Genomic DNA, 27,803 nt, shown 5'->3' on the forward strand with positions numbered 1-27,803 from the left:
GTTCGTTCGTTCGTTCGTTCGTTCGTTCGTTCGTTCGTTTTCGTTCGTTCGTTCGTTCGGTTCGTTCGTTCGTTTTCTTCGTTTCGTTCGTTTCGTTCGTTCGTTCGTTCGTTGTTCGTTCGTTTCGTTCGTTCGTTCGTTTTTTCGTTCGTTCGTTCGTTCGTTCGTTCGTTCGTTTTTGTTCGTTCGTTCGTTCGTTCGTTCGTTTTTTTTTTCGTTCGTTGTTCGTTTCGTTCGTTCGTTTCGTTCGTTCGTTCGTTCGTTTCGTTCGTTTTCTGTTCGTTCGTTCTTCGTTCGTTCGTTCGTTCGTTCGTTCGTTCGTTGTTGTTTTTCGTTCTTCGTTCGTTCGTTCGTTCGTTCGTTTCGTTCGTTCGTTCGTTCGTTCGTTCGTTCGTTCGTTCGTTCGTTCGTTCGTTCGTTCGTTCGTTCGTTCGTTCGTTTTCGTTCGTTCGGTTCGTTCGTTCGTTCGTTCGTTCGTTTTCGTTCTTCGTTCGTTTCGTTCGTTCGTTCGTTCGTTCGTTGTTCGTTCGTTCGTTCGTTTCGTTCGTTCGTTCGTTCGTTCGTTCGTTCGTTCGTTCGTTCCGTTCGTTCGTTCGTTCGTTCGTTCGTTCGTTCGGTTCGTTCGTTCGTTCGTTCGTTCGTTCGTTCGTTCGTTCGTTTCGTTCGTTCGTTCGTTCGTTCGTTCGTTCGTTCGTTCGTTCGTTCGTTCGTTTCGTTCGTTCGTTCGGTTCGTTCGTTCGTTTCGTTCGTTCGTTTTCGTTCGTTCGTTCGTTTCGTTCGTTCGTTCGTTCCGTTCGTGTTCGTTCGTTCGTTTTCGTTCGTTCGTTTCGTTTCGTTCGTTCGTTCGTTCGTTCGTTCGTTCGTTCGTTCGTTCGTTCGTTCGTTCGTTCGTTCGTTCGTTCGTTCGTTCGTTCGTTCGTTCGTTCGTTCGTTCGTTCGTTTCGTTCGTTCGTTTTTCGTTTTTTTTTTTCGTTCGTTTTCGTTCGTTCGTTCGTTCGTTCGTTCGTTCGTTCGTTCGTTCGTTACTCTTACACACATGCATATTCACACATACGCGCCCACGCGACACACGCACGCACACACACGCACGCACACACGAGAATCCGTTCATTACTTCGCGGCAAGTGACAGCGAATGCGCAATTGTGTCACCATTTCACGAGAAAGGAGGAAGGAAGGAAGGAAGGAAGGAAGGAAGGAAGGAAGGAAGGAAGGAAGGAAGGAAGGAAGGAAGGAAGGAGGGAGGGAGGGAGGGAGGGAGGGAGGGAGCGGCGAGCGAGCGAGCGAGCGAGCGAGAGAGAGAGAGAGAGAGAGAGAGAGAGAGAGAGAGAGAGAAAGAGAGAGATGAGTGAGCGCAAACGGTTAACGTACTCTACGGGATCATTGCACGTATGTGACGTATGTTTCCGACGCTGAGCATCGACGGGCATTGTCGAGACTCGTGACAGCTTCCGTACAACGACGCGTACATCACGCGGTAACGCGACGTCGCCCAATCAAGCGTTCGTTTCTTAACTTCTACAGCCGTTAACGATAAATGTCTAAAATATGTCTAAAATATACTCTTTGCAATAGCGTAGACGACAAAAAGTAGGGATCGCGTCAAACGCGGCGGCATTCAACGGTGAAAAACGGTGAAAGGTACGGGATAAAATCGTTATCGTTCAACGGATTTTGGCATTTGCCGTACATTCGGTGCGGTACGATATTGCAAAAAGTTTCTAATAACGACACAGAGCGACACCCGTTTTAGCTCGAAGACGGCTCGAGATTAACGGGACGAGATTGACGAACCGATTACGGCTATCGGGGATTCGCTATCAAAATATATATACGAGCGAGGAACGCAACGCACTACTGCTTAAAAAGGCACGTAAAAAGGTCAGTTTCTTCGTGAAAAGAGCGATTGCACAATGTATGAATATTGCGGTGGCAGATTGAAGGGAGGAAGGAGAAGAACGCAGAAGAACGAGGAAGAAGCGCACATTGGTCGTTCGATGGCTTTCTCCGTCCTGTGCTGCGCACATTACATTGGGTTTAGAATAATAATCGCCGCTCTCTCGACGAGACGACGAGAGTGACTCTCACCGCGGAATAATGAATGGACGCTGCATATATGTATACGTGGAGCAATACGTGCGCGTGTGCGGCATGCACATAACCGCGTAACACGATACCTGTCGTTAATTCGCCACATTCGTAAAGAACCGACGCGACAAACAAAGTCGATAAGGAAAAATCGATTCCTCAGGTGTCGAATAATGCCTTGGAAGAAGAAAGTGAAAACAAATAGTTACTCGACACTATGAACCGCTCAATTGTGTGTACGCGAAACCTGTTCCTTTATCAAATCCTTTTTCATTACCCGTAAGGGAGGCTCACCGAGGATTAACGGCCGAGCGGCGGCACGTCCCGAACAGCCGGCCGTTTCGTATCGATCGCATCGTATGTGCACGCACGCACATACGTATATTAACGGATATAATGCTATACCGATTACTGCTTTAATTACGATGAAGCGTTATCGTAAAATGACAAGTAGCGATGTCCACGCCACTGCCCTTTCATTGCCCTGTAGATTGATCGTGAAGGAACATTGTGCGAAATGATCCGCATAAAAAGTAAAATTGGCGATATGGGCTCAGTGTCGTATGGCCCAGAGGTTCGGCCCAATTCACGATAAGCAGCTTCCGAGCTCGACTCGACTCGATGTATCTATCACGCACGCACGCACGCGCGCGCGTGTTTTGCCGGCGCCGACCGATTACGCTCGTATCGTAATTCGTATCGGTTTGTATCGCTAATCACGAATGCTTTTGATCAAATACGAAAGACATGATTATTGCAAGAGGATACAATCGTGAGATCAAATGCGTATGGACCTTAGATAAAAGTTTATAGTCAAAAACGAGAAAGAGTATGAGTTGGCTCAGCAGTGTATCGCGTTTAAATACCTACGTTGCCGAGCCATCTTGCCTAACAATGAAACGAAAATAACTACCTCATAAAATGGCGAACAATGATCGTAGCGTTAGTACGAATAACGATTAAAATAGCGATAATCATAGGATAGCGTAAAAAGTCGGAAACGTGATTACGAGTATAAAAGGAAAGAAGTGAAGAAAGTAGTAGTAGTAGTAGTAGTAGTAGTAGTAGTAGTAGTAGTAGTAGTAGTAGTAGCAGTAGTAGTAGTAGTAGCAGTAATAGTAGTAGTAGTAGTAGTAGTAGTAGTAGTAGTAGTAGTAGTAGTAGTGGTAGTAGTAGTAGTAGTAGTGGAAAGAGAAAGAGGAAGAAAAAGAATTAGAAGAAGAAGAAGAAGAAGAAGAAGAAGAAGAAGAAGAAAAGTTCCCTTGTCCTATTGTATTACCAATATGATGAGTCAATAATATAAATTAACAACTACCGTAAGTAGACATCTCCCCGCCCCGGGAAATATACCCCGGCAAAGTTTAAGTATCTCTTGCGCGTGTCTGACTCTACCAAACATCAGCGACGTGTTCGTAAGTAGGTAAAAAGATTGCAACTATTCAATAAAGCGTCCCGCACTGTTACAGCTTCTCCTGGCGCTCAAGACGAGTACTAACTGCATGCCGTTATCGTTACTCAATCGTTATATCCAAGTCGTGTTTATATGGATGGGGGGACGGATGTAGATACAACGACGATCTCTCCCCACACACTCTCTTTCTCTCTCTCTCTCTCTCTCTCTCTCCTCTCTCTCTCTCTCTCTCTCCCCCCTCTCTCTCCTTTTCGCGCAATAAACAGGGACAATAGTCGTTGAGAGAATCGAAAAGGCGATCGAACGAGCAGTGTTTGGAGCAGCTTAGAACATGAAATGCTATATTGCTCTACCATCATTCAAGATCCAAGATTCGAGAGTGCGTAGTAAATTATTCTTCAATCTCTCAATGAATGACGTCTGTCGAGAGCGTGATATACGGAGATGCACGAGATACGATTACTTCGCTCGGACGAGCCGCGCTCGGTGCGCGGATGCTCGCGCGAGGAAAGTCCCTTGGATGAGAGTGGGAGTCGCGTTCACTGACAAGATATCGCGCCATCTTGTGCGTGGACCGATACGGGTACGAGTACGGGTACGGGTACGGGTACGGGTACGGGTACGGGTACGGGTACGGGTACGGGTACGGGTACGGGTACGGGTGTGTAAATCTTTTGAAAGCGAAAGCGGCACGTACGCCAGTACTCCTCTCAACAACGCTGCAACGCGGAAAGAGAGGGAGCGATGCAACGAGCGGCGGGGGTGTATAAGCAATTTAAACATCGCGATGATCCCATTCCAAATCGTGCGGCGAATTGTGGCGACGGTGCCGGCCACTGCTGAGCTCACAATCGTTCTCGCAGTCGGAGCTGTCGAGGTCGTCGTCTCTGAACGAGCCGTCCTCGGAGTCGGAACTGCCAGAATCGTCGACGTCCTCGTCTCTCTGACTCTGATGATGCTGGTCGTGTTCCGTCAGCCTGTCCATCGGGTTCACGGTAATGGCGAGAGCCGAGTCATCCCACGCCATCTCGGTCTCAGCGGCGAGCTCGTCACCGGCGGATCGTCGTCGTTTGGCCGCTCCCCGAACCCGCGCGGCACCCACCACTCCCATCAGCAACAGGAAGCCCATACAGGCAACGGCGACGATGGTGACGGCGTGGCTGCCGCCAGCACCGCCGATGGTCTTGCCGCCTTCGCGAAGGGCGGTGGTAGCGTACTCGTCCGTAAGATCGGCGTGATGCGGCGAGAGCTGCGCGTGACCCGGTGCCGGCTCGACGATCCTCGCGATCGGCGGCTCTCCTCCGGGCGTTGTGCGCGGCGGAACGGTCGTCTTCTCCTTGGGATGGATCACAGCTAACGTCTGCACGTACTCGTTGCTGGCGAAGCGGCCGCTCAGCTCGGAGCAGGTCAACTTGAAGACACGGTCGAGATAATAAGCCGGCTTGCGATTCGTGTACATGATGAGGCGGATGAGCTGCTGGTAGTTGTAGGGCGAATCCGCGCCCGACAGAACGACGCCGTCGCGGTCCACGCGAGCGGAGATGTCGTGGTACGCGAGCAGAGCGTCACCGGGCAATCCCAGACTCTCGTGATCGGGATTGAGGCTCGGATAAACGCTAACGGCGCAAGCGTCGAGTCTGGCGGCCGATCCGGCGGTGACGCGTGCGTCGGGGAACACGCGAACGCCCAGCCGGAAATCGGCGTACTCCCGGGCGACGTAACCGGTGCCGTTGACGGTGATACCCGGCCGAGGAGGTGGCAATACGGTAACGTAGGACTGCACGGTCGGTACCGGCAGAGGTGTGTTCTCGCTACCCTCGCAGACGATCGTGGTGTCGAGACGGAAATTCCGACGACCGGGGGTCGGGAATCGGCGAGAATTGGAATAGCCGATGCGACGCAGCAGAGTCTCGACGTTGGTGCGGTTGTCACCGTCGATGCGTACCTCGGTCAGGTCGGAGTTGGTCAGCAATTGAGTACCAGGTTGCAGCAGGTCCATGGGCGGCACGTGAATGCCCTCCTGGCAACGTCGCAGGCACGACAGCACTTCCGGTTTCTCGTTGCGGCCGACCAGAACGGACAGTCCGGCGAGGTAGCCGCGAAAGTGGTGTTTGGTCTTGTTCTCGGAGCCCTGCCAACAAGCGCCGACCACCAGAGTGGTGTTTACACCCTTGGCCGGGTGTAAAGGCCAGTCGTCGATAACTTCGGGATTCTTTTCGTCGGAGCGCCACTCCTCGCCGTCGACGTAGAGGCTGACACGTGGAAAGTCAACCTGAACCGCGTAATGATGCCATTTATCGTCGCACACCTGACTGAGCTTCCAACGCCATTCGGCTGCGCGGAAAATGTTGGGGTCACCCTCGGAGAAGTCACGTCGCAAGAGCAATATCAATCTGCAATTCCTCACGAACAGGGCGTAATGGTGTCTATTCATCTCTGTAATTGAAACGGCGTGACGTTAGTTGTGCGTATCTATTTTGCTTGACGTCGCTGTCTAATAAAATTGTCTAATATGGCTACCCACCCAACGGACTAGCGTGCGCCTTGTCCTGGAAGGAAAATGAGTGGAGCGGACAAGATGGAGTAAGGTAGTAAGGTAAGGTACCCCTGATTGGGACAGGATAGATCTGATTAGGATAGGACAGAATAGGAGAAGAGAGGAGAGGTCGAGACGGGGACGAGACGTAACATGAGGATTACGTGTTAGTTACCGGTTGGTATCTCGAAAGATTTGTATTTCAGACCAGGGATATAGGTGGAATATTTGAATTTGAATCTTTGTGTGCGTGCGTGCGCACGACCTGATTTCTCGTCAAAATTCATCCCATGAAAGGATCAAGCCGCTTTGTTCGAAACTTTACCATATAATACCACCCGGCGCGTAATGGTTCCAAGCGAACGTGTTTATATTTTAGTGCGCTCAAGTACGCACACATTCTCAATACTACGGCGTAATGTATCTCGTGATACGCGTAGCAACGGTCCATGCGGTCCAATATTTAACGTCGAAAGAACCGTTTGTCATCAGGCACTTTTATTTCCATCATCTGAAATAATGCTTGTCTCTCTCTTATACGTAAATGACGAATGCATAAATACTCACTCGCTCGACAAAGTCGCGAAGTCGGGATAGAGAGAGAGAGAGAGAGAGAGAGAGAGAGAGAGAGAGAGAGAGAGAGAGAGAGAGAGGGTGGGGGGAGAGAGAGGGGAGGGGAGGGAGGGGGAGGGAGGGGGAGGGAGGGGGAGAGAGAGAGAGAGAGAGAGAGACCTGTTGACCGTAGTAGATGATCGCGCGACTTGCCTTCGCTAAAGAGAAACGCCACGTTCGAGCGTGCGATTATGCGTGAGAGAAGAACTTACTATGATCATCGGCGGCGCAGAGTATATGTTCCTTGACGTGCGGATCCTGTCGCGGGCGCGGCCGATGCTTCACCCAGACGCCGATGGTGAATTTCTGCGCCAGACTATGCTCCAGCACGTCATTCGGCACGATCGCGGCCGAATCGACCCCGTCAAACTCGAAGATCTCATCGGCCTCCCTACCCTCGTCCCTGGACAGGGACGCCGTCCAGGATGTCGTGGGTCCGGGTGTAGGTAACAAATCCACGCTGTCTCGCGACGCACCGCACAATTTGCGCTGACTGCGAACGCCGTACGTGTCGCGGTCGCAACCTTTGCCGATGTGATCGGTAACGAGGGTCAATGTAGCGCGCACATTGCGCAGGATACAGGGTGCGTCGCAGAGATCGAGCCGTGCCGAGGGTAACAGAGGCTGCGAGCCGACGCCGGCGGCGTAGTCGACCCTCTCGGGGATGCCTCGCCATCCGGGGGCGCACACACGGTTGACCTTGACCGTCACCATCGCCGGCGCCGATTGCTTCATACCGCAATCATACGCGACCACGCTGAGGATGTAGTTGTGCGACCGTTCATAGTCCAGGGGCTCGGTGTTCCGGATGGCACCCTCGTTGTCGATGATGAACGGCTGGTCGGCGGTGAGTATCTCGTATTTGCAGACGTCGCCAAATTTCGGCGTGCAATCCCGGTCGGAAGCTTCAACGCGAACAACCTCTTCGTAGAGACGTCCCTCGTCCACCGTGCTAACATACGCTGGCTGGAGGAACTGCGGCGCATACTCGTTGACGTCAACCACGGTAATATGAACCGTCGCGCTGAAATGAAATTAAAGTATGTGTACGTGGCATCAAGGTCCCTGCGCTCCTCTGCGTAGCTCGATAGCGAAGCGACGCGACACGACGCGACGCGACGCGACGCGCCGGCGAACGCCGAGTCCTTCGAATTCCAACGTCCAACTCGCTCCGCTCGCCATCGTACATTCGCCATTGGTGGTTAACTCCGCCACGCGGACGGTGCTCCGGCGTGTAATCGCGTTCTTAGGAGCAGGTACCTCGTGGTAATTTTAACGAATAAGCACTCGGTATGGACATCGGACTGTATAAATTGCGGCTTTGTCGATCAAGTTTGCAAATGCGTGCAATCACACTTGGAATGAATTTACTTGCTCTCGAGCTAGTCGAGCAAACGTCAATTATTGTTCTTCCATCGATTCCTTTTGTTTCGCAACTGCGTATTCAAGCCGTAAAACAGATCAACAGTATACAGTCGTATACAGATCTTATGCGATTGGAAAAATCGAAAAAGAGAAGAGAAAGCCCGCGCGCGCTTCTCTGATATTCTACGTCCGATATTCCAAAGTCGTCACCTCGACAAGTTATTTTCACAGATGTCGCACGAGCAAAATTGAACAATCAGTCGCCGTAGAGTTTGCTTTGTAACGTTGAAAATTTCAGAGGTTTCCGGTGAATGATGAAAAATCATGTAAACTATTAAGCGTAAAGTGCGACGCAGGCAGGGAACCTGCGTATATTTTAGCATTTCCGCGCTAACACAACAGGGAAATGCGGATTATTATCTGTGTGTGTGCGTGTGTGTGTGTGTGTGTGTGTGTGTGTGTGTGTGTGTGTGTGTGTGTGTGTGTGTGTGCACGTGCGTGTGCGCGCGCGCGCCCACCGGGGCGGAGATTTAAAAGAATCACAGCGAAGTAAATATTGTCGATATGCTTAATGTAAAACATTTATATGGCAGTGTCCGCTTTACAGCGGTATCGGAAATTTAATATGTGACATATAACGGAAAAGTCAATAAAGCGATACCGCAGAGCCCGTATGAGCGAAAAGGATTGAATTTCTACTCGGAATTGTTTCGTTACCGAAAACACGCGCGAACAACCAGCCAGCCCGAGTTCGAGTTACACTCGGAATTTATCTATGTTGGAAATTTTGAATACGCACAAAATCAAAAAATGCGCCGAAAATCCGCCAGATGATAAGTATAATAACATTAATAATTCGCCGGTTCACCGGTCCGGATCGGAACTTGTTCGAAGCATCATATCGAAAAAGCACGCGCACGTGTAGATTAGATCCGACGCACATTACCAGCACGAGAGCAGCAACATTTGATCGCATGATGTTTGATTATCCGCCGATCGATGTCGCGGATACGGATTTCTATGGTTATCAATCCGAGGAAAATCTTATTGTGAAGTAGTATAAATGAAATAGTTGGTGATGAAAAATTCACCGCGAGATCTTACATATAAAAACATCGACATGTGCACACACACACACACATATGCAAGATGCTTTGCTATTGATCTGCTATTCGTCGGCGGTGATTCGGGTGGCGAGATATCCCAAACGATTGAAAGACGGACGCGAACGCGAACCAGACATTTCGCGCACAGCATACAAATCATGTGCTGTGAACATTGCGCGTTGACACACAAATTTGCGTGCTTTTCTGATAAAAGTCCAAATCATTCGAAATGTGTGTCTCGTGTGACTTCCATGTCTCCCTCCCCCCTCCCTTCCCCTACAATTTCCCCTCGGTTATTTGGTCTCTGCTCTTTTACCAGTTCTCATGAGCTCGCGAGAGACGGAACGAAAAGATGCGCAAACTCGTGGTGAGAAAATTTGCGCATTCAGATCGGGGATCGCCATTTCCTCATTCAGTCGATACACACGTCGGACACTGCAACGTATATAGAGCGATGCGCCAACGCGGTCAGAAAAATTGGCATTGTACCGCGCGCGCTGTACGACACGGACCCTGATGACCCACATCCGCGCGATGACTCGAGCTGTGAAACGTGAGCTGAGTAACGTGTGAGGTAAGATGACGATGAAATGATTTTCCACGAGTATCGTATATGTACGTAAATATCCTTTGATCTTCATCAGAAGAAGACGAAAATCTGTCAATGTTTCCATCAAGCATCCATGTGTGCGTAGGCACGACGCCGACGTTTCGCTAGCGACTGAAAAATCTAGCTAGTCCCTTTAGTTGCGATTGGATCTCTGCGAAAGGAAAGAAAAAATGTTCTACCTACACACACGTGTGTTATATCTGTTATCCGTACACCTCTGGACACGCGGCACTTTCCTTGCCGTTATCTGAGCAAGAGCAAGAGCAGAAAAAGACACGTCGCGAGATATATTGCGCGTCAAGAGCAGAAGAGAGAAGGGAACGAGTCGTCCGTGGAACGAGCTGGAAGTGTAAATTTCAAGTTAGCTTATCCTCGGAGTGCTCGGAGCATCGACGACGGACAAGTTTTTCTCGACGCAGTCTGAAGCAGTCGCGTGCGGAGCAGGACTGCTGCGCGACTCTCACCGTTATAAATTGACTTGAATATAGTAGCGTGTCGCCCATTCCGCTCCACTTTTGTTACGTTTGTTTAATCTCCCCTCGAGAATTTCGTCGGGTCGGATAAACGCGGGTGCGCGCGCTGCAGGTGCGCGGGCGTGCACGCGGCCGCGCCGCGGCGCTCGCGTCGCGTTGTTACACACACACACACACACACACACACACACACACACACACACACACACACACACACAGAGAGAGAGAGAGAGAGAGAGAGAGAGAGAGAGAGGAGAGAGAGAGAGAGAGAGAGAGAGAGAGAGAGAGAGAGAGAGAGAGAGAGAGAGAGAGAGAGAGAGAGAGAGAGAGAGAGAGAGAGAGCGCGTGTAGCCTACTAGCTAGCTCAAGCTGTGATACGCCGGAGAGCGCGTAAAAATTCACGCCAAACTATAGATAACACGTACTTCTCGGATTGCGCTCCGTTGCAGCCGACCGCAGCGATGTCGAACTTGTAATTGCGCCGTTTTTCGCAATTCAGAACTCGAAACGCCCGCAGCTCGGCCATCCCCTTCTCCTTCAGGATGATCTCGAACGGTGCCTCGCCATGATGCTTGTTGGCGATGCGGAAGGAGCAAACCTTGGTACCTAGAGCTCGGATCTGCGGCGTGACTTCGACCAGTGTTTCGTTCTCCTTGACCAGGCCGTGATATCCGCTCTCGAGACTATCCAAATCCAATCGCGGAACTGCGAACACACATAACGCGGTCAATCGCGACGCGAAAAGGGAAGAAGAAAGGGGAAACCGCCGCTCTTTCGCTATTTCCAACGCCACCAAGTCGCCGCACGACCGAACCCGTTTTTCGGCTACGTACGAGTGAAACGGAATCATCGGCAGTCTTCCTTCCTCTATATCTTCCTGCTTCGAAACGAATCGAATCGGATCGGATTTTATAGCTCCTCCTCGTGTATCCCCCATTATTATGTGTGTATCCCCCTCAAGTCGACTGATCACGGCTGATATATCAGCGCGTCGAGCGCGCGAATTTACATAACGGCACATTACAGGCACACACGCAGCATATCACATCTCGTGCGTGAACGCTTATTGAGCGTTTCATTGGTACTGGCTGAGTAACGCTGCGTTTAGGTATATCGTTGTGGGCTTCGACTATGAATGTTTGAGAGAGAGAGAGAGAGAGAGAGAGAGAGAGAGGGAGATACTCGTATTTCTAACGAGGCGTTAAAACGTGGCGTAAAAACAGGTCGATTTAGCGGGTCAGTTAACGAAACGGATCTTTCGAAAAGGCTGCTTGCTGCTGGAATCAAGCACCGCGTAACAAGCAAACTTTTTAATTAAGCGCTCGAGTATATTCGGCGTGCGTTGCCGGCGACTTTCGCGGCCGGTTAAAGCCGGAGAAAGAGAAGAATTTTGGTGGAAATGGGTTAAGTAAAATAAAGGGGGCAGCAGCTCGTTAACTCGTTATCAACTTCTTCAACATCAATGGATAATGAGAAAAGCGTTAAACAACTATAGCATACCGAGAAGCGCTGCGTCGCAGCGTTTGCTTTCGCAACGGCAACTCGGCAAACAAGCGCACGCCGAGTTAATACTGACATTGCCATTTTGAGGCAGTATGTTGTCAACATGTTGATATTCATTTGGTTTGGCAGTACAAGCTCTTCGGTACACGATGTGAAAAAAGAAAAAGATGAAGATGACTTAAAACCTGAGGGGTGAGAGGTGAGATATATTTGTGGGACAAATTGTGTCGTCGATTTTCGAATAGATTCCGCCTCTTGACAAATGTGTATATACGTGCGTGTCTTTTTCTTTTTTTTTCTTTCTTTTTCTTCTCTTAAGTAAACGCGAGTTTCGAGTTTCGTAACATGAACGTACAATGCTACGCGCAGAATCGTAACCAATTCGTCGTTAGCATCAGGTTTCCATATTTTCACGATTATGTCATATACTTGTTGAAGATAAAGCATATATTTCAAACTCTCTGACTGATTATTTATGACAGACTGCTTTCGGTCGTAATACAAAAGTCAATTATGAAACATGCATAATATGCTTTTCGATTATCTCGCAATTACGTAGTCGTTAAATGCAACGTCGAACGCGTCAAAGCTGACATTTTACTTTATGAAAGCCGCCTACGGAATATAATCACGTATGTATTGGAAAAATTATGTTTAGAATTGTTATATTCTGATAATAAATCTCTCTCTCTCTCTCTCTCTCTCTCTCTCGCTCTCTTCAAGCGCGAAAAACTTTCTTCTCTGTTGACATAACGTCAACAATGACTCACTCGCGTCAAGGATAATGTACAACATTTACATACGATACCTGACGAATCTCTCTGCTGCGATTACTCGTTAGCGCGTGAATCGACATTTCGTGGTAAAAACTGTCCACGTCCCGCGAAAAGGTGCGACGTAAAAGGTGTTTTCCTTGCCCGAAACATCAATCACTAGCGCGTTACACGCTAGCCGTCCGGATAAGGTATTCATCATTCATTACGAACGAAAATTGGGAGGTACTTGTGCATCGCGGCTAATATCACTCATTAATTGATACGGTTCTCTCTCGCTCTCGTTGGGTAGCAAATATTCGATTTAGTTGCTAGGACATGTAGTACTTCAACAGCTGATAATCACCGCCGCAATTGTTAATTAACTGTTCGCCTAACATCGAAAAATATACTTTAACACGTACGGGGGGCATTATCGCGTATTGAAATATCGAAGCCGAAGAATCTAAAATGCATTCAATTATCGCGACACGCAAACGCACTACGCGGGACACTAGAACAGCTCGAAATATCGTGAATCGCAATATTGCGTTGTCTTCTGAATATCTCCTGAGTAACAGAAATCTCTAATCTTAGCGACGAGTGATTGGGGGTAATTAACGATCGGTCCTACGCGGATGCGCCCAAATATTTTTAACGCGTAACACAATCCCTGCCCCCTCTCTCTCTCTCTCTCTCTCTCTCTCTCTCTCTCTCTCTCTCTCTCTCTCTGTGTGTGTGTGTGTGTGTGTCCCTCTCGGAACGTGACGAGAATATTAGATTCACATGGCTTTACTTTCGCCAGACTTTACTCGAAATCGTCTAATTTTATCTCGGCTCTTTTTTCCTGAATGATTCACACCACTAGTTTGTTATTCCGAATAACGTGACTAATAAAACGTCATTCGGTGAACGTGATTGTAATCGAGCACCACGCGATTGTCGGAGGGATCCGAGTGACCCGCTCGCACGAGGGACGTACATGTCATTTAATTAACAAGCCACGTACTGTAACGAGTAATCTTTAAAGAAATGTTATCGCGTTATATGTTAATACACGATACAATTATATATATATATATATATATATATATAAAATTGTATATAGTACGAATGACAGACTCGAGACTCAAGCAAAGAAAACAGCATTCGACAGCACTAAGTAGCAATTGCGAGTCGACACGAGAGAGAAGCTGTGTTAAATGCAACAAAAGTCGACATAGCGTCATCATATGCGCGCGCGCGCATACGTCTCGGTATGCGTCACATATACATGCATCACATACAATGGTATCTGCACTTTGATTACTTTACGATCGTCAAGTGCGTAAATACCTTTCGGCAACATCGCGCAGAATTTTGCCCAACTCGATCCGATTTCGGCTATTCTGCAAATCTATAAAACTTTACACAAAATCGATCGTTTCAAACTTTGCTCAAATTCAAAGAGACGTACATATATATCCGCAGGAAATTAATAAATTTTTCATTCAAACACGAATGGAATCGGAAAGAGACGCAGAGAGAAGAATTCTTACTACGAATTTATCCGAAACTCCGACACCTTCGTTACGTCATGCAAAGACTCGGTAAAATCTAACGGAGGACGTGACTAAATATCAACAACCGGACGGACGACATCTACGACGTCTACGATGTTCTACGGCGTCCCTCCACACGAACCCTCCCCCGCCCCGGCATTCCCTTCCCCCAATTTTCTCGTCAATTTCTTACGTTTCAGACCGATGAAAGAAAAAGGGGGAAACCGTTGTTCGATAGCAGGGGGTTAACAGCCGCCTCATTCTTCCCTCGCCCGTTTCGCACGGCGGCATATCGACCGGGTGGGCGCAGTGCAACACGCTCGACTCCTCGTCGTAACGCTGCCGTGTCGTATGTACGTACGAGATGGAAAGAGAGGGAGAGAGGGGGGGGGGGGAGAGAGAGAGAGAGAGAGAGAGAGAGAGAGAGAGAGAGAGAGAGAGAGAGAGAGAGAGAGAGAGAGAGAGAGAGAGAGAGAGAGAGAGAGAGAGAGAGAGAGAGAGAGAGAGAGAGGCCACACAGGCACATACGCGCACGTCCAATAATATCGCCATAACAGTTTCGGCAGCTCGCAGGTGCAACGGACGATGGTCGTATACACCTGCGAGTCACAGCGGTCGCTCGCGCCACAACGATATGATTTCCGAGGGAAAGGAAACCGTCGAGACACATGCACATGCAACAGCAACAGCGGTTGGTGTATGCGATCGACGACGGTGACGGTGTCGGTGGCGGTGGTAGCGGCGGCGGTAGCGGCGGCGGCGGCGGCGGTAGCGGCGGCGGCGGCGGCCGCGGCCGCTCGACCAGGTAAGCGGACGCACGGACGAATGTAGGGCACGGCAAGCGGCAGGACAGACAGAGGGGAAGAGGGCGAAAGAGACAAAAGGCAATATTGTCACCTCCATGATCGTTGCCGAAGAAGCTCGACGGTGTCGACTCGAGGACTGGGATACTCGCGTGGGAGAGGCCAACGCACAGGGCCAACCCGCACAGTAGCGCGCTCGTCGTCGCCAGCAGCATATTTGCTCCGCTGCGATTTGTACCGTCGGCCGCCGTTGTCCTTGTGTTGTCGTCGTCGTCGTCGTCGTCGTCGTCGTCGTCGTCGTCGTCGTCGTCGTCGTCGGCGTCGGCGTCGTCGTCGTCGTTGTCGTCGTCGTCGTCGTCGTCGTCGTCGTCGTCGGCGTCAGCGTCGGCGTCGTCGTCGTTGTCGTCGTCGTCACCACCTATCTACTCGAGACGCGACTCACGCACCTTTACGCGTCCGCGTTTGTCACACTCGACTCCGCGTAACTCTCACTCGCGCGCGCACTCGGAAGAGCACTCGCTTTTTAAAGGAGCATCGCCGTCTAACTGCACAGACGGACGGAACCGACTCTCTCGCGCGCGCGCGCGCTCGCTTGCTCGCACCGTGTTCTCACTCGACACCCCGCACACACAATCGCGCGCGGAGTCAATATTTGAGCGGAATATCGATTCGCCAGTAGAGACGCCAGTGTCGATTCTCCTCGCACTGTCCCGCTGCGGCGCTGCCGTCGTCGTCACTATCGCCGCCGTCGGTGCACGCGACACATTTTAGATGCCGTTCACATGATTTCTTCCACATTGGCTCCTAAAGACGAATATCACTTTGGTTGGTGATATGCGCGCGCACACGCGGCTTTTTGAAAATTTTCAAATATTTCTTCGTACGCACTCGGCTGGACGTAAAACCATGCTAATGAATAAACAGAGAGAGAGAGAGAGAGAGAGAGAGAGAGAGAGATTTATCAGGCGCGCGATAAATTCATTACACTTTATTGTAAATAAAAAAAATATATATATATATACATATAGTTTCGAGATAGAAAACATCAAACATATCCGTACAAAATTTCTCAATATCCCAATAGCCGAGCGATATTCACGTTATTTCGAGATTCAATTTTTGAAATTGAAAATTGGAAAGGAAAACGCAGGGGAAGGAATGTCGATTCCTTCTCTCGGACTCACGTCCTTTTAGTCGTCTCATAATTGTCAAATCTGAAGAATCGTTTCCCGTAGACGAAGCAACTCTTAAATTAGTTGCCTCATTTGAACTTGAGAAACACTCAATAATGCAATATTACATAATGCAATATTATTTCTAAACTAGGGCCTATTTTTCACTTGTTGATTTGCAGATGTGTCCGACGATACACGATTACACGTAATTGTTTGTACATCATCAGAGTGAAATATTGTCATTCGTGCGCCATTAGATTCCATTCTATGTTTCATCGGTGTCATCTCTCGAAATTTATCCATACTGATATCCGATTTGTTGATTACCAATGTGGCAGTTGGATCAATCTCCTTCGGATACATTGTATCCCCACATAAGACAAACACAGTTCCATCCTTTAGATTCACACGCACCTAAAATAATATTTGTACATACATGTATTGCGAGATATACAGTAAAAGATGCGTGTAGACGTGGGCATTTTTGCACACGATGATATCAGTGTGTGCAATTTACATACCGGCAAATACAATTGCACACCTACTTTACCACGCTGTACAGCACAATCTAGTACATGATCTATATTTTGAAATTTAGCTAATTTGGCAACTTCGTACTGTTGAGGTGGTGGCAATACAATGTCCTTCGAGGACCAAATGTTCTCTGGTGTTCCCCACTAAATTTCATACGCAACAATTAATTCTCACGGAAGATAAGTAAAGGTTTAAACTGCCAAGTGTCTCACATTTAGGTCTTCTATCTCGATAGTGTCGTACTCTGCGTAAGGTGCAGACTGCATACAAGCCATATAAAAGACAGTGTTGTAGCGATTCGGTAAATACGTAGGCGTTAACCAATTGCTCCATTCGTGCAGTGCCCACAAGTCAGGGAAGCACTCAAACTGTTTGCAGAATGTCAAGAATTCCATAGCATTATCGTGAATTTTTCTCTGCCATACTCGCAACTCCTTCTTAGGAACTAAAAGTCATACGCGTTTGTTATTAATTTGCTACCGCCAGTTGGTCGATAATGTTACGAATGTGCCTCTTACCTGACAAGTGTTGAGCCCAAACGGAAAATGCTCGATCGTCCCTTCGCCTGCAAATTAACGTTCCACACTCCTCGAAAGTCTCGCGAATCGCTGTTATACGTAGAGAAATCTCCCTTGACAATTCGTTTTGTTGTGACTTAAAGATCTGTGGTCGCACCGCAGTGTCAGGTATCAGAGATGCGAAACTGTCGTTGTTAAAACCAAAGGCAACAAAAAGCTCGCGCCATTTGGGATCGGAGTCAGCTGGACTTATATTACCGCCCGGGAAGACGTATAAACCCGGCATGAAATTCGACTTTTGATGACGTTTCAAAGATAATACATTATAGTTATACTGAAAGCATACACATTGCTGTTAACAAAAGCCAAAGTGCTTGACAACAATTGCTAATAGCAAATCTGTAACAATGACAATGACAATGACAATGACAGCAGAGATTGAAGCAGGTATTACTTGAAAGATTGCATCTTGTATATTTACTAAAGATGTAAAATATAAATAATATCCTGGCTGCAAGAGCTATAGTTTATTTTTTATACGGACTTACTGCGGACGACTGAGTCGGGCACTTGTACTTTTGTGCGTGACGAGCGATTAATATTAAACTTGCTGCATTCCGCCAAGCTGTCATCTTTGAAACTTTGGTAGGTAATTGTCAAGGAGACTGGCTTTCTCACCCCAATCTGCCTGAAACTTTGCAATATATTACGCGTAAAACATTTGCTGCGCAAAACACGAATATAAAAGTTGAGATTGCCACTCTCGAGTGAAACAAAAGTTACAAGGTGACTGCTAAAGAATGACAGTTTAGAACATTGGAAAATTGGAAAATCTGGCGTGTGGACAGCGCACGAGTGTATGAGAGATGCATCAAGGAACAATTACCGCTTCAAGGAGGAGAAAAGAAGAAATTGAAAAGCAGTAAGGTAAATTTGGTTTGATGTTAAAAAATGTAATCATTCACTTGTCAGTGGAACGAAAATATAAAATAGAAATATAAAAATATAAAATATAAAATGAAAGATATATTTCCACAAATTCCACTACTCACAGCTTGACCTTTACAAAATTACATCTTGACTTGGCAAAATCTCGACTGATATTATCGACGACTCGACAACGAGTGTCTCCTCCTCGTGTCTTTGGCTCTCACTCATCAGCACGATTTCTTCCGGCATGCGGTTCATCGTTCTCCTCCGCGCAAACTCGACTCCTCGTGAGCGTACAGAACTGCATTTTTGGTGCTTGTCGTACAAATATCTTATACGTAATATCATATATGCGCAGCAGACGTGAAAAATACGCGGAAATTTGAAATATGGCTTAAGAATATTTAAAAATGTAAACTCTAGTTTTTAGATAAAAAAAATTGAATTGCGTATTTTATACAATATTTTACGTAATTTAATCCTACCCTAAAGCACTGTAACATCAATGTTTATCGTTAAATTGCACAATGCACATGCATATACAGAGTATATACCTTTTAATGATGTAACCAACAAATTAACGTCGCAATGTCTTCAATTAGGTTAGGTTAGGTTAGGTTAGGTTAGGTTTTAGTATGGTTAGGTTTGGTAAAACTATTTGGTATACTATTCATTTCTTTTTCTTCTTTATTACAAAACTAGAGATTTTTAAATATTCCTGAAACATGTTTCAAATTTCACGCATTTTTCGCGCCACTCTTGTATCTGCTCGTTCGCTGTCCGCATGAGACATTTCCCAACCTCCATCACTCTTTAGTACGTCATAACCTCTGTTTCACTTGAGGGCGACAATTTTTTAACTTCCGTATTCGATTCTTTTGCACAATAAAATAGACAATATTCCAAAGTTCCAGGCATATCGGTGAGTAGATCCGCGTTTCCTTGACAATTACCGAAATTATTCAATATGCACCGAGAGAGACACGATGAGAGCTAACAATGGATAGACAATTATTACGGATGCAACGGAAGTTCCATTCCGCCACTCTGCTGACAAATGACTGGCAATCGGTTAGGTCCGACAGGTTCGCCGTATATACGAAGAAACGTTGTTGGAAAGCAATCGCTATCTTTTAACACATTGCATCATCTCGTCCAAACTGGCGATGACTGACGTCAGAGTCGGAGCAGAACACTTCTGCTTGGAGCCATCTATTGAACTATGAACCATCTCGTGCAAATGCAAACGTGTAATCATCCCGGATCGGAAGAAATTGTCGAAAAACTGTTCGCGAAAAACAATTCGTAAGACAAATTGTATTTTTATTCGCAACTTGAATGTACAATTCCTTAAGAAAACCTTAGTCATTATAATTCAATCGCTTTAAATTATTAGCTACAGAGTATTCCGTGAATTCGATTTCAGGAGAATCTACTACGATAATTACGTTTACTCGCTTATATTATCCTCCGTCTTTCCCATCGCCGCAATCATCAATTCGTACAATTGACGCACTTGATCATCTCGCAATTTTTCGAGATCGTCTTTCTTTAGGTACTTGCCAAGCGGTTTTGCCGTATGAGGACCCCTTAACCCGAGCTGTTCGGCTAGAGAGACTGCGTAATCCTGCAATATCAATTGCGATTACTGAATGCGCAAACCGAGCAACCTCGAGAATTATGGATCGTCAACTCCGATAACTCCTTTTGTCAAACTGGTATAAACATATGTAATGTAATGTGTAATGTGTGAACATAACATAACATAACCTAACCTAATCTAATCTAACCTACTCGCACGAGCCCCGCCTCCTACTTACAGTCCATTCGTGAAGAAAAATGATCGCTTCGCTCTCGATGCACTTTTTGTGTCTTCTAAATTCGTCGCGAACGTAATTATCACCTAAAGATTGAATCTCGGCCGGTAGACCGCGGTGTAACCTCAAAATCGTCTTGTACAATATCCTGACGCGTTGCACATGTGCCCGAGAAGCCATGACGCGCGAACTGTTTTCACACGTTAGACGTTAGTTTCACACACGTGTTTGTGTTACACACGTGGGTGGGTATTACGCGAGAGCGCACTGTTGTGTTTATTTCATCAAAACGTCCGTGCGAGATCCGACCGCGCGATCATCGTTACATTAGCCCGTATGTTTCCTTCCGACTTCCACTTATTCCGCCAGAATCGTATCGATTTTCGATGCGGGCACAATTTCGCGCACCTTGAGAGGAAACGTTTGTGTACAACGAAGAGAAAATCTTTGGCTAAAAGATATCGGCTCAATTAATTGTCGTTTTAACGACTAAACGACTATCGAGACTATTCGATGCAACGTCTCGACGAAATGTTCCTATCAATAACCAAAGAGGAATAAAAGGGAAACGAAGAGAGATAAACATATTTAAAGAGGAAAACTTGACCTCGGCTTATTAAATGCAAAGCATCTTTCATTTTTATTCGATAACGTGTGTTACTTTTCCGTTTAACAAAATATTCATCTTGACACCAAAATATCTCTCTCTCTCCCTCTCTCTCTCTCTCTCTCTCTCTCTCTCTCTCCCTCTCTCTCTCTCTCTCTCTCTCTCTCTCTCTCCGTCTATGGAGAATTCCTTAGTCAGAAATAAAGATTGAAGTACTTGAGAACGAAAATGGATTCGACACGAGGAAAAGCACACACAGTATATAACTAAATTCGCTGCCTCGGTTAATATTTGTATAAAAATGTTGCCAATTCCTGCCCAAAACGCTTCGATTTGTTTCTGTGCTGTGCTGTGCTGGACTTTCGATCGCAAACGTGTGAATTGCGCATCCTTACTGACATTGATTATCCTCTGCTGCCGTTAATTATCCTCTGGAGATCTGGTATCTTGAATTTCCTATAACAAAATTGCACTTAACTTTTGTAATTGTCAATAATTTGCAAAGCATCTCGACTCGCATCGAGGTCGATCGCGTGAGCGGATACGGCGGCGGATAGCAGCAGCTCTCGGCGGCATGGTCAGCGGTCGTATTCAGACATTTCTCTTACCCGATTCCTTCGTTCACCGTATTTGGACCAAAATGTGACTTTACAAGCAGACTTTTGTCCAGTTTGCTTATTGAACACGGAGCACGTCGAAAATGGCGGTGAATACAAGTGCAGAGAAACTGCAGGGTTCGTTGCGCTTGAATTTTCAACACGATGCAAACCCATGGAATCTCGAACAGAAAAATTGCAAATAATAATTTATCTTGGCATGCCTATACATATTACTGCCTACACGGTGTAAATTGCACTTTACATTTGTGAAAATCGACAGCTGCGCTGTCGCGTGAGACAACGGCTAAGATCGTATAAGAGAGAACATTTCAACAAGAGAGCCACTTATGTTTCAAGCTTGACGGGGAAATTAATGTGTTTAACATTTGAAAACTGGACGAAGAAGAGTAGTCATGGTACCATTGATATAACAGATCTCGTTCGTATCGAGCGTATTCCTGTCGAGTTCTCTCAGTTCCTCCAATGTATGCGTATTATCTTCTGTTTCGGATGTTAGGTTAGGCCACGCGTATCTCGTCTGACGTGTGAAAAAGCTAGCATATTTTATATGTCTCAATTATATATATGCACGCATGTGCGTGTGTACACGCGCACGCATGTGCGTGTGTACACGCGCACACGCGCACACGTACACACACACACACACACACGCGCGCGCGCGCGCGCACGCACGCACGCACGCACGCACACTCACACACACACACACACACAAACACACACACATACGCGCCGAGTGTTATCGAGTAAACTGTTTTTCACAAACAGTTCCACAAATGAAAGTGGAAATGGTCATTTTTACTTCGCACAGTTTTCCTTGAAGAATTTTCATCACGCAATGTGCGTTGGCATGATCGTGTATGGCTGATCCGTGACCTTCGCCCCAACAAAGCACCATGAGATTAAACCTGCCGTTTCCTTCGTCAACAAGGTTCCTCGTATACCTGCGCACAAAGTGTTATATGTGACATTTTTTTCTCTCGCAAGATATTCTTTATCGAAACACACACACACACACACCTCTCTCTCTCTCTCTCTCTCTCTCTCTCTCTCTCTCTCTCTCTCTCTCTCTCTCTCTCTCTCTCTCTCTCTCTCTCTCTCTCTCTCTCTCTCTCTCTCTCTCTGTTTGCTCAACTTAACATTTCTCATTCAATTCTGCCACATCATCGTTCGACGATTTTTTTCCTGACGATAAATTGGTTTGGAATTTTGGTACGCGAAATTTTGGTTTACTACTTTAAATCGTTTACACACACGTTTATAATAATGAATAATATCATCGCGTCAGCCAACTGGCCGAATTTAGAGTAGAAGCGCATATTACGACGACGTTTTACAGATATTGGCATACAATCGAAAACTAGTTTAATTAAATATTAATTTCACGCACGCACGCACACGCGCGTAAAGTGGGGAAAAGCAACACACATTATCGATAATCGATCGTTACGCTCGTGCAATATGTAGTGAAATATTTTTATATACTTGTTTGTGAACTTGGTTGTGAATGAACTCTGTGACGCGGCGTCGAGAGAGAGAGAGAGAGAGAGAGAGAGAGAGAGAGAGAGAGAGAGAGAGAGAGAGAGAGAGAGAGAGAGAGAGAGAGAGAGAACGTTCCGAACGATCAAGCGTTGTATCAAGACGAGTCGATCAAAATTTACGTCTCGATAATGTTCGGAATTTCCATATATACGCGAAGCAAATAAAAAAGTTGAGAAGTGCCGTTCGCTTGTACACGTAGGAATATATATATATATATATATATACATATATATATATCGAGCGTCGATGTACAGAGGTATGAATTGCTGGTTCTAGCTTGAACTGCGAACACGCGGCGTGCACAGGGCGCGGAGAAGGGCGAGACGTGCGTGCGGAAAGTGTGTACAATCGAGCCACCGAGCGATTCATCGGTCTTTGCGCCTTTGCGTCTCTATATGGTCTCTATACTCTAAACTCTAAACGAAAGCGTTCGCTAAGGCGACGATAGTCGACGAGTGTTTCTCACGTGCCACCGGTGCCACTTGCGAGTATAATATTATTGCGAACAATGCGAAACGTTCGCTAGGCGTACGTTAACGGTCAACGGTCAGTATCGCGCGCTAAGTCGTTTCGTTTTTCGCTTTCTCTCCCTCCTTCGTTCTTGCATGTTCGTCGCATGCCGCGCGTGGCGCGTTCCCTTGGAACGCGTTGCAATTTCATCATGATTCAATGTTCCGTCGTGCTTTGTGACAAAGTGCTCTGTGTGCGTGTCGTTGGTTTGGTACGTTACATACAAGTTACTTCGTCCTTCAACCGTTTTTAATCGAGCGCTGTGATTGGAAGCACGTACGATCGAGCTGGGGTCTCTCTCCGACCCAGAGAGGCCAAACTGATCGTGTTCAATATCACATGCGTGATGTGAAATATATTCGCGCGATGCGCGAGACAACTTTTTTGCATAAGTGATCCCGTACAAGTGATATTTGTCCGCGCGACTCGTTGTCATGCTCTACTTTGTGTCTCGGACGACACCGCTCGGCGAAAACGCTCACTACACAGTTTCCGCTACACTTTCCCGAGTCACGTTCCCGATCTCGCGCGACTGCTGCGCGAGACTGCTCTAATGCTCCCACCCGCATCCAAGTTATCTCTCGTAAAGAGTTGTTAACTCGTTTTCATCACGCTCATCGTCTGTATCAACATCTCGCGCTGTATCGCGCGAGAACAAGAAGATCGAATGGCGAATCGATATGGCTACGCGACAATGTTTTGCGACGCGCGCGCAAAGTGAAAGTGAAGTGTGAACGTCAATATGAATGAATGAATGAATGAATGAATGAATGAATGAACAATTTTCAGAATGCGAACATGAACATGAAATTTCGTCGAGGTCTGTCCGCGCGCGGTTACACTACTACACGTGGCACGTGGCACGTGGCTCCCCCGCGAGCTTAATCAAGCAGAATATCTACATCTGCTTTGTGTAGATTACTCATTTAGATTCATTTCTTTTATCTCTTTTTATTTCTTATTCCTTCGAATTCTTTCGATTCGAAGACTAAACCCGACGATTAGCCGCTTCTCGGCCGGCAGACCGAGGCAGGCGGCAGGTGAAAGTGACAATTTATGATCATGTTAAAACATGCGAGCGAGACAATTCAGAGGAAGGGAGGGAAAGAGAGGACTTCTCTCCTTTTTTCTCCTTTTTACAATCTATACTCTGTATGTAAATTGTGTACTGTGTAGCAGACTACACAAATGTTGTAGGGCACGTGTCCGAGAATAGGGTTATTAGCGCGCTATTAGCGCACACCACACTCAGACTCAGTTCACGTGGCCAGATGATAGCGCTAACAAAAACGCGCGTCATCGCGCATCAACGTTGTACGCGATATTGAATTAATGCGCTGTCAACGCTATTCCTCCCGAGACAGCGCATTTATATAGCGTAAACTCCGTGGAAACGCTGCGAAACGCCGTCGTACGCGTCAGTACGTGGCATTTTTAACGGCTTCGTTGCGTACCTACACGTCGTATACGTTATTTTACCACTTACGTACGCAATGGAGATGGTAAATGGTGGAAGTGAAATTCTCAACGGGACGCTGAAGCTGAAGGGGAGCGATTAAACCGCAATTGTCATCAACAGCAATTGCTACTTTTGCAGCACAAACCGGCGGGCGCAAGCCTATGGTCGCGTTACAAACCGCGGTTACGACGCAGTAATGCGCTAACGCGCACACTGTTCGTGCCGTGTTCGTGCAGCTCGCTATCTCGTTTTATCGCGCAATCGCGCGATCCACAAATAGTTTGGTAGAGCGCTAATAGCGTCTCGTCGAACGCACCCACGGTGCATATATTGCATTTGCTCTGTACTTGCGTCGGACGTGTGTAGAAAATCGCTGCTCGACAAGTTACATAGCGAAAAATTGCAGTTTTGCAATTCTGCCGGTTCAACTACTTTGCCGTCGATTACTTTTCGTCGGAATTTTGTGACAGCCACCCTGTGTGTGTGTGTGTGTGTGTGAGTAGCGCTCGGTTGCATCGCTCGGTTCGTTGCAACGATAACGATTGTTGACGGTGCCGAATAATTCTAGAGCGCTCTCTCGCTCTTATCGCGCGAATAAAGATATTTCGCGAGGATATCGAATCGCGCCCCGCGCACGAGCACGGGCAATAAATAAGTTGATCTCGTTATGACTCGTGAGTGATTTGCCAATTGGATGGAACGACAATAATGTCGAGAGAATATATAATAACGATAATAAAACATTTCAATGCGTAATTTCGCTTTAAATCCCCTGAAGCAGTTTATTCTTATTTACCGACCAACAATTATTGGCAATCTGCGTGTAAACTCACGCAGACTAATTAATTAATTGCTTGTAATTGTATCTGGCGTGGAACGCCTCGGAACAGCGCTGATTTGTAAACGAGATAATGATTCCTCGCGATTACCTCGCGAGGATATACTTGCTCTATACGTTACATACGTGTCTATATGTTACATACCGTCGTACATTACTCGCGCGCAAGCACAATCGCGCGGAGATGGAAAGAGAATGGATTCAAACGACGACCCCGCTCGACAGCAGAGCAGAGATTGGCGATTTTCGCGTTTTTCACCACCCAACGACGATGCTCCACGGGGCATCATGGATCGCTTCGTAACAAGGTCACTGAAATCTTTTTCGCGTCGCATTTCGCGACGCGCGATCATGCATCTCGGGGACGGGGGATCGCGGGAGAGACGCGCGGGAACAGACAGCGATAACCCGTCGCTGAACTTGGTGTTGCGTTAATTCCATTTTACAATCCATAAATCCGTGGCGTGGTGCGCATTTTGTTTATGCTCGAGAATATGCTCACCGAAGACACTTATTTGCCCAGTTTACCACAATGGTGCAACACAAACGCAACACAATGCGCCGAAATGCGCTGTTTCCAGCTGATATCCGACCGACGTTATCCGTTATCTCGACAATAGTGCGCCGAATTGTGCGCCGGCACAAGTCAGTGTTTAACTAGTCGATAAATTGCGAGCCGAAATGCATTGCGCGCCTTTAGTAATTTTCCTCGCGGATAATAGCGAATCTTGCCACTTGACAGCTATCGGCAGCGACCTGTCTCTGACGGAATTGTAATATAACCAGGGCTATATTCTCCCTGTTACGTATATGTCCGCCGACAATTGTCGCGTTTCGGCACTAGTCATTAGCGCGCAGCTACCTACCGATGACCCACGATGATTCGAACCGATAAAGCCGTGTCGACGAAGCAAAATCCCCAACTCCCAAGTGCCCAGCCAGCCCAAGATCGGTAACAATCGGAATTGATTTTACGCACGTACGCACGCACGATACGTTGCGGCGCGAGTTAATAAGTAAGTAGATTAGTTGATGTATCGACAAAGAATATTCATATGAGTGAGAGAAAGGGGGACAGAGAGAGGGAGGGAGGGAAGGAGGGAGGGAGGGAGGGAGGGAGGAAGAGAGAGAGACAGAGAGAGAGAGAGAGAGAGAGAGAGAGAGAGAGAGAGAGAGAGAGAGAGAGAGAGAGAGAGAGAGAGAGAGAGAGAGAGAGAGAGAGAGAGGATACGATACCTGTATCTATCAAACTTGGCAAATTTCTTCCAATCCGCGGGGTTGCTCTTGTAGCTCGTCATCAGATGTTGCACGTGGTCGATATTCACGTAGTCCGTCTTGAAAGCCTCGTGTAGAGCATCGATGAGTTCCCGAAGGGTGGAAACTTGGTCCTGCTCAAATTGCTCTCGATTCTCGGGGGGAAGCGACGATTTTCCGCAGGGTACATCGAGCAAACGAGCTCTCCCGTTGGAGATGTCCATCTTTCCAGTAGCGGCTTGCCCGGCTTGCTCCACTTGCTCCACTAGTAAAAATTTCGAGTTTCCTACCGATGTTCACCGATGTAATCACAATGGATATAAGCGAGTGGGAGTACGATGAATTTCGAGGGGAATTTGGTTAGCAACGGAAAGTACCGAGAACGTTGAAACGTGGCTGACTCGAGTAGTCGATTCGTGGTCGACTCGTGGTCGTACCTGATTCGTCCCGTGAACCACAGTGAACCCGTAGAATGCAGCGCCAATACGAAAGCGAAGGGAAAGAAAGAGGCTTGAGAGTACCCTGTGTCTTACGCCGACCGTTAGTTTGACTGTGCGACCGCGCGAGATTGTACTGTAATCTGTACTATCTCGTCTAACTCTGTCTTTACCCGCCTACAGCTCGTACCGATCTAGTACGACGTGGTCGCGACGTCTTATATGCACGATACAACATATCCCCTACTCCCCAGCCGAGCTGGCCGACCGGTCGGTACGACGAAGAAGCCGTCGAACGACGATATTTCCCAAATTTTCCCCTTCTTTTTTCTTTCTTTCCCTCACTCTCCTCCCCCCCCCGCTCTCTCTCTCTCTCTCTCTCTCTCTCTCTCTCTCTCTCTCTCTCTCTCTCTCTCTCTCTCTCTCTCTCTCTCTCTCTCTCTCACTCATTCACTCATTCTATCCAACGTCTGCTTCCCCAATAATTAGTACTGATCCAGTGTATTCCAAAAACTAGATAGAACTAGAAAGTTTTGCGGCTCATTGGAAAACGTACAAATAATATGCGACTTTTTCCGCAGACTTCGTCTGATTATGCAAATTTCATTCTTAACATACCACAGGTGCACATTTATCTCGAGTACTCGGCGCAAATGGAATGAACGATTAAATATATCAGACAAGTGTCCAACTGTGTGTACATCATGTATTTGAGTCATATTTGTGAGTGTGTCATATTTGAATTTCGATATTCGTCAATCATATG

At 47.1% G+C, this 27,803-nt stretch overlaps 4 protein-coding genes across 15 annotated transcripts; all 4 read right to left on the reverse strand.

Moving 5' to 3' along the window:
* Window positions 1–3,619: 3,619 nt before the first annotated feature.
* Cals (calsyntenin 1) lies at window positions 3,620–15,125 on the reverse strand. Of its 2 annotated transcripts, none has more exons than XM_011155447.3 (4): window positions 14,894–15,125; window positions 10,626–10,905; window positions 6,859–7,670; window positions 3,620–5,934 (listed from the first exon to the last, which is right to left on the reverse strand). In XM_011155447.3, the coding sequence occupies exons 1-4, from the start codon at window positions 15,012–15,014 to the stop codon at window positions 4,274–4,276; spliced, it is 2,874 nt and encodes a 957-aa protein (XP_011153749.1). In that variant the 5' UTR covers window positions 15,015–15,125; the 3' UTR covers window positions 3,620–4,273. The 2 variants fall into 2 exon arrangements, with proteins under 2 accessions (XP_011153749.1, XP_025157905.1); XM_025302120.1 differs by lacking the exon at window positions 14,894–15,125 and adding an exon at window positions 11,034–11,297.
* A 686-nt stretch (window positions 15,126–15,811) lies between these two features.
* LOC105191813 (nucleoside diphosphate-linked moiety X motif 19) lies at window positions 15,812–19,086 on the reverse strand. Of its 7 annotated transcripts, none has more exons than XM_011155496.3 (7): window positions 18,511–18,609; window positions 18,079–18,271; window positions 17,575–17,714; window positions 17,027–17,360; window positions 16,721–16,953; window positions 16,496–16,651; window positions 15,812–16,388 (listed from the first exon to the last, which is right to left on the reverse strand). In XM_011155496.3, the coding sequence occupies exons 3-7, from the start codon at window positions 17,656–17,658 to the stop codon at window positions 16,122–16,124; spliced, it is 1,074 nt and encodes a 357-aa protein (XP_011153798.1). In that variant the 5' UTR covers window positions 17,659–17,714; window positions 18,079–18,271; window positions 18,511–18,609; the 3' UTR covers window positions 15,812–16,121. The 7 variants fall into 7 exon arrangements, with proteins under 7 accessions (XP_011153798.1, XP_011153818.1, XP_025157906.1 ...); XM_011155489.3 differs by having other exon boundaries at window positions 15,813–16,388; window positions 17,575–17,720; window positions 18,511–19,086; XM_011155516.3 differs by lacking the exons at window positions 18,079–18,271; window positions 18,511–18,609 and adding an exon at window positions 18,975–19,045 and having other exon boundaries at window positions 17,575–17,720.
* Window positions 19,087–19,262: 176 nt separating this feature from the next.
* On the reverse strand, window positions 19,263–20,000 carry Sdhaf3 (Succinate dehydrogenase assembly factor 3). Its single transcript, XM_025302125.1, has 2 exons — window positions 19,777–20,000; window positions 19,263–19,583 (listed from the first exon to the last, which is right to left on the reverse strand). Exons 1-2 carry the CDS (start codon window positions 19,951–19,953, stop codon window positions 19,407–19,409), a joined length of 354 nt encoding a protein of 117 aa, XP_025157910.1. The 5' UTR covers window positions 19,954–20,000; the 3' UTR covers window positions 19,263–19,406.
* A 48-nt stretch (window positions 20,001–20,048) lies between these two features.
* On the reverse strand, window positions 20,049–27,335 carry LOC105191842 (cysteine dioxygenase type 1). 5 transcript variants are annotated; one of them, XM_011155548.3, is made up of 6 exons: window positions 26,978–27,335; window positions 26,583–26,886; window positions 21,800–21,941; window positions 21,400–21,517; window positions 20,989–21,158; window positions 20,049–20,836 (listed from the first exon to the last, which is right to left on the reverse strand). In XM_011155548.3, the coding sequence occupies exons 2-6, from the start codon at window positions 26,822–26,824 to the stop codon at window positions 20,801–20,803; spliced, it is 708 nt and encodes a 235-aa protein (XP_011153850.1). In that variant the 5' UTR covers window positions 26,825–26,886; window positions 26,978–27,335; the 3' UTR covers window positions 20,049–20,800. The 5 variants fall into 5 exon arrangements, with proteins under 5 accessions (XP_011153850.1, XP_011153841.1, XP_011153830.1 ...); XM_011155539.3 differs by having other exon boundaries at window positions 26,583–26,865; window positions 27,038–27,333; XM_011155528.3 differs by having other exon boundaries at window positions 27,038–27,333.
* Between the last annotated feature and the right edge of the window lie 468 nt (window positions 27,336–27,803).

This window comes from Harpegnathos saltator, unplaced genomic scaffold (assembly GCF_003227715.2).
Source record: "Harpegnathos saltator strain DR-91 unplaced genomic scaffold, Hsal_v8.6 scaffold469, whole genome shotgun sequence".
NCBI classification, from domain to species: Eukaryota; Metazoa; Arthropoda; class Insecta; order Hymenoptera; family Formicidae; genus Harpegnathos; species Harpegnathos saltator.

Excerpts from the sequence above, each read along its gene's own strand:
- Sdhaf3 (XM_025302125.1), bottom strand. The coding sequence starts at position 19,953 with ATGGCTTCTCGGGCACATGTGCAACGCGTCAGGATATTGTACAAGACG. Across the intron at positions 19,584-19,776 it reads TTTTTCTTCACGAATGGACT|GATTACGCAGTCTCTCTAGC; the intron begins GTAAGTAGGAGG and ends TTGATATTGCAG.
- LOC105191813 (XM_011155516.3), bottom strand. The coding sequence starts at position 17,658 with ATGACAGCTTGGCGGAATGCAGCAAGTTTAATATTAATCGCTCGTCAC. Across the intron at positions 16,652-16,720 it reads TCGAGATAGAAGACCTAAAT|TGGGGAACACCAGAGAACAT; the intron begins GTGAGACACTTG and ends TATGAAATTTAG. Across the intron at positions 16,389-16,495 it reads GTGTGCAATTGTATTTGCCG|GTGCGTGTGAATCTAAAGGA; the intron begins GTATGTAAATTG and ends ATATTATTTTAG.
- Cals (XM_011155447.3), bottom strand. The coding sequence starts at position 15,014 with ATGCTGCTGGCGACGACGAGCGCGCTACTGTGCGGGTTGGCCCTGTGC. Across the intron at positions 7,671-10,625 it reads AACGGAGCGCAATCCGAGAA|CGCGACGGTTCATATTACCG; the intron begins GTACGTGTTATC and ends ATTTCATTTCAG. Across the intron at positions 5,935-6,858 it reads CTGCGCCGCCGATGATCATA|AGATGAATAGACACCATTAC; the intron begins GTAAGTTCTTCT and ends TTTCAATTACAG.
- LOC105191842 (XM_011155548.3), bottom strand. The coding sequence starts at position 26,824 with ATGGACATCTCCAACGGGAGAGCTCGTTTGCTCGATGTACCCTGCGGA. Across the intron at positions 21,518-21,799 it reads TTCAAGGAAAACTGTGCGAA|ACGAGATACGCGTGGCCTAA; the intron begins GTAAAAATGACC and ends TTCACACGTCAG. Across the intron at positions 20,837-20,988 it reads ACGGTGAACGAAGGAATCGG|GAAATTCAAGATACCAGATC; the intron begins GTAAGAGAAATG and ends ATTTTGTTATAG.